The sequence below is a fragment of the Scomber scombrus genome, chromosome 22, assembly GCF_963691925.1.
Source record: "Scomber scombrus chromosome 22, fScoSco1.1, whole genome shotgun sequence".
In the NCBI taxonomy this organism is placed as follows: Eukaryota; Metazoa; Chordata; class Actinopteri; order Scombriformes; family Scombridae; genus Scomber; species Scomber scombrus.
Genome location: NC_084991.1, coordinates 21,866,978 through 21,871,758, shown reverse-complemented (window position 1 = coordinate 21,871,758; position 4,781 = coordinate 21,866,978). Strand labels below are relative to the sequence as shown.

Here is a 4,781-nt window from a genome sequence, read left to right as displayed (position 1 = left end):
TTTAAAGATGACCTTTTTTTTCCTTCATGATTTTGCATATTCTTACAAACTCTCTGAAATGTCCTAATGTCCTTTCTTGGTTGTAAAATGATGGAAAAGCAACATAAAACCAACCACCTAATATCTCTTTAAGTTCCAATAGGTGTTTTCTGAAGTGGAAAAGCAGCTAAATAATTATTTTTATTAATCAGATTATTAACTGTCACTTACATTACTGTTGTGATGCTTCTTAATTTTCTGAATACTTTTTGAGAAGATGATGCCTCAAATCTAAACAGTGTTATTGACCGGAGAAATGATCAGAGGGGTGGAGTTTGTACCACCATGATGGACACCAGGACTGAAGAATGGGAAGAGTTTCTCATTGAAGGAACAATCAGTAAAGCAGTGGATATGTTCTGCAGCATCTACGTCATAAAAGGAGACTAAACAGTTCTCATAATCCACAAACACGCCCACTTTCTTTGGCTGATATGCTACACTAAGAGAGACAGCAGAAGCTTTGTACTTATCTCCATTCCTTAAACATATAGTCCAGTAGCCATGGTCAGGCTTTGCAGAGATTGATCCCTTCCTAATGACCGACTCCTTGACAACACCTAAATCCCAGGCAGTCTTCCCTTTAACCTGAACCTCAAAGTAAAATCTACCTGAAGAAAAACCATGCTTTCCCAGGACATTGATAGCAGGTTTAAATCTTTCTGGCTTGTCTGGGAGGTTTTGATGTACCCCAGTATCACCACAGTATACCTGTTTCCCATCATCAGACAAGATGAGGTTGGAATTTGCTGTATCAGGATCTAGAGTCACATCCACTGCAAACTGCTGGACCCTGATTAGCTCAGCCTCAGCGAGCAACTTCTTCATCTCTTTGCTGAAATTTTCCTGCAGCTGATCCACAGTACTGGTCACATTTTCCTTATATGATGGGGGAGGGACACTGACTTTTGTCCAGCTCTTGGTGGGTGGAAAAGCATTCAGGGACAAGGGGCTTTGGAGGAAGTCAAGGTGGTCTTTGGTGCATGAGAGTTTCTCCATCTTAGTCCTTCTCTTAGTCAGCTCAGAGATTTCCTGCTCCAGCTCTTGGATGAATCCTTCGGCCAGTTTCTGTGTCTTTTTCTGCTTTTCCTCAATTGTGTCAATGAGATTGGCCAGACTTCTCTCTACAGACTGCTGCAAAACAGTAAAAACCCGCAGACTGTCTGCAATCTGTTTTTGTGCAGATTTACTGCTGAGCTCTGCTGAGTGTTTGACCTCCAAGATCTTCATCTGTCTCTCCTGGATCATCAGTTTTATTTCAGTCTCCATTTTCCCCAGCATGGACTTCTCTCTTTCATATTTAAATTTAAAAAGAACAGAGTCAGTGGTCTTGAGGTCTGAAAAAAAGCAGAACAGGAATTTATTAGACGCATGTGAAACTTCTTTGCTGTCAAAATATTCCTGATTTTAACTTCCCTCAGTTTACCATTCATGCTTGAGTTAGTGCTTAACAATTGCTGCACCAGATCATTTCTGCTGATCTTCTTCAAAACGCTTATGGTAATCTCCAGAGCTCCAAGGCAGTTGTACTTTTGCACCATCAGATCCACTGTATCCTGCCTGTCTGCCCTCTCCAGTGGGGCCACCGCGATAGCTGAGAAGCCTTCAGGCATGTCACTCTCCTTTAGAAACCACTTAAACTGCTTGAATTGTGCATCTGTCAAATCCTCCAGAGTGTTCCAAAGGTCTTCTTTAAGTGTTGTCATCTGGGTTCCCTGATAAAATTAAGGAATACTGATATATTGAGCTTGGTTGGTTGGATGATCAGAGTTTGAAATTGTTATCAGAATGAATTATGACATTTCTACTATGGTGCCTTGTCTCCTTGAGGTAATCTTACTTGTTTAACTTGTCCAGAAGAGGTCACAGCAACTTTCTTCTTCCGACAGACGTTGCAGCTTCTCACGTGTAAGGTGTCTGATTGCAGTCGAATCCTCAAACCTTCACACCCTAAAAAACATCAGTATGACATCAGACCAGACTGACCAATGAGCTGTGCTTCCATAGTAACAACATACAAAATAATGCGGATGCAGCATGGATGGATAGATCTGGTGTGGAGCAGACAGACGATTGGGTTTGAAGTTTTGAAGCTGATAATAATTTTGACAGAGTAAATAAGGAGATAATGAAAAAGTGAGTACACCTTAAACTGCTTGTGTGCAGGTACAAAAGACAATATGGCTGTAGTGATTATTTTCATAATTGATTAATCTGCAAACTTTTTTCTCTATTCATTTTGTTAGTAATTAGTAAATAAAGTAGTAAAAGTATTCAATTGACTATCATGTAAATGATTGGTTACTCATTTAATTGTTGCAGCTTTAAATGACAGTAGCAGACACACAACACTAACAGGCTGAATTAAAGGGACTTTACTAGAAACTATGATCAAAAACAGCTTACAGTTCAGCAGCTATCCAAAAGGCAGGAAGCAGGTCACAAGTTGGCAGGATATTGATAGGTATGAATGGTTGAACACAGTGGCATCAAAGATTAAAGGAAATCTGTTTTACAGTCAAGTGCACAAATGAACATTAAAGCATTTTTTTTTTCTTGCTGTAATGATTCCTCCTGTTCATACTGACCATTAGAAGATCCTTCATAATGTTTACAATGGAAGTGATGGAGGACTAAATCAACAGTCCTCCTTCCGTGCAAAAAAATGTATTTAAAAGTGAATGTGAAGCTAATATGAAGCCGTCCAAATGAGTCAAATCAGGTAGATATCTTTCAAATTTACAGTGTTTTTAGTGCCAAAGTCTTTTTGTTACTATATTTCCACCACAGCTCAACAGGGAAACACTAAAAGGGAATTTGATGCTATAAAGACTGTAAATGTGTCAGATATCACTTGATATGACTAACTCACACTGATGAAGCTGAATAGAAACTTCACATTGACTTTTAAATGACTGTGTGGAAACACTGTGGATTTTGTCCTCCATCACTTTACATTGAAAGCACACAAGGAAATATTTTAATAGTCAGTATGAACAGGAGGAATGATTACAATGAGGAAAACATCTTTCACTGTTCACAAGGACACCTGACTGCTGGTTTAAGACAGACTTGAGAAACTGAGAGATGAGAAGCATCGGCAGGTGTCTGCCCTGATTATTGTCACCTGTGTTGCATTATCCCACCTTCCCTTGTGTATTTAGTCTGTGTGCTTCCCTTTGTCTCTGCAAGTTCGTCTCATCAGTTCCTGTGGGCACATTTTGAAACTGTGAGTGAGTTTTGCTCTTGAGTCTTACTATCAGTCACTACAATAAGGACATTTTAAAGTGTTAATGTATATGTTAATTATAACTAGGGCTGGACAATATATTGAAATTATATTGATACTCTGATGAGACTAGATATCGTCTTAGATTTTGGATATCGTAATATCGCAATATGTCATCAGAGTTGTCTTTTCCTGGTTTTAAAGCTGCATTACAGTAAAATATGTAATTTTCTGAACTTAACAGATTATTCTAGCTGTTCTTTTATGTACCCATTATCCACTTTGTCATTATATCCACATTACTGATGATTATTTATCAAACATTTCATAGTGTAAATATTTTGTTAAAGCAACAGCCATCTCTATAATATTATTACAATATCGATATTGAGGTAGTTGGTCTAAAATATCGTGATATCTGATTTTGTCCATATCGCACAGCCCTAACAATAACTCCTGTGAAGCATTCAAAACTAGTGGATTAAACAGTTAATGAATTTATGTTGCAGCTGTAAATGTCTTCCGTAGTTTTAAATGTACTTTCCCCGCCAAGTTATAAAATGTGAGATAAGGTTTGTTTAGTCTGCTTTAGTCAACGTGTCCGTGTCGTTTCTATACTGCGGATGGTTATGTTATGACACAACCACTGCTTATGCTTATGTTTGGACAGCTGATGATGATAACACATCAAAAGCTGCTCTGTGTAACTTTGCAACGCTCTGACAATGTGTGAGAAAAGAACAAATGGAGAACAAACAGTACTGCTGACGTTGGTTTGATCATCACCAGCTGGACACACGATGTCAAATAAGGTCTGCCTCAAGTTATGATTTAAAGTCAGTGAGTATAGCTGCTGATCGCTTCAGTGACTAACAAGAGGAGATGTGGAGACTTACCAAGTCAAGTGAGATGTCGGTTAGAAACATGTGTGCCCATATTGTTTCTCTGTTAACAGCCAACAGAAAGTAAGACGGAAATAAGTAAGATCATAAATCCATAAAAAAGGAGGGAACAGTAGAGGGGAGGAGCCATATTTGCTGATCATGTTGTAGTTCCCTGCAGCCGTCACTAGATGGTAATAGAGAGTCACATTTCACAGTCTGTCCTTGTTATGATCTTTTCGTTGTAGTGATGCTGTGGCTTTAGTACCTAGTCTTGAATGCATGTTTGAAAAATGAAATGCACTCATTGTTTCTCAAGTTGAAGAGAAAGTAAATTTATAGTCTGATCATAGTGTTGTGGGGCTGCTTGTCTACTAATCGCAAGATAGTGGTTTGATGCCCATTTCCTCCTGTCCACATGACGAAGTGTCCTGCATCAAGGCTTGCTGCCATCAGTGTGTGAGTGACACAGTGCTGTTCATGTTCACACCAAACCAAGATGTTTGCAGAAATCATATGGGTTCAATCAATCGTTCTAAACTTCATCTTTCAGTTTAAAATGTTTCTTTTTTTTTTGACATTTGTCTTTTTAAATGGACAAAAGATTTGGCTCCATACTTGTGAGTGACTGT

General features: G+C 38.6%; 1 protein-coding gene across 1 annotated transcript; it reads right to left on the bottom strand.

The window, feature by feature from the left end:
- Nucleotides 1–225: 225 nt before the first annotated feature.
- On the bottom strand, nt 226–1,966 carry LOC134004257 (E3 ubiquitin-protein ligase TRIM39-like). The gene is made up of 3 exons (XM_062443476.1): nt 1,880–1,966; nt 1,487–1,754; nt 226–1,376 (listed from the first exon to the last, which is right to left on the bottom strand). Exons 2-3 carry the CDS (start codon nt 1,743–1,745, stop codon nt 271–273), a joined length of 1,365 nt encoding a protein of 454 aa, XP_062299460.1. The 5' UTR covers nt 1,746–1,754; nt 1,880–1,966; the 3' UTR covers nt 226–270.
- Between the last annotated feature and the right edge of the window lie 2,815 nt (nt 1,967–4,781).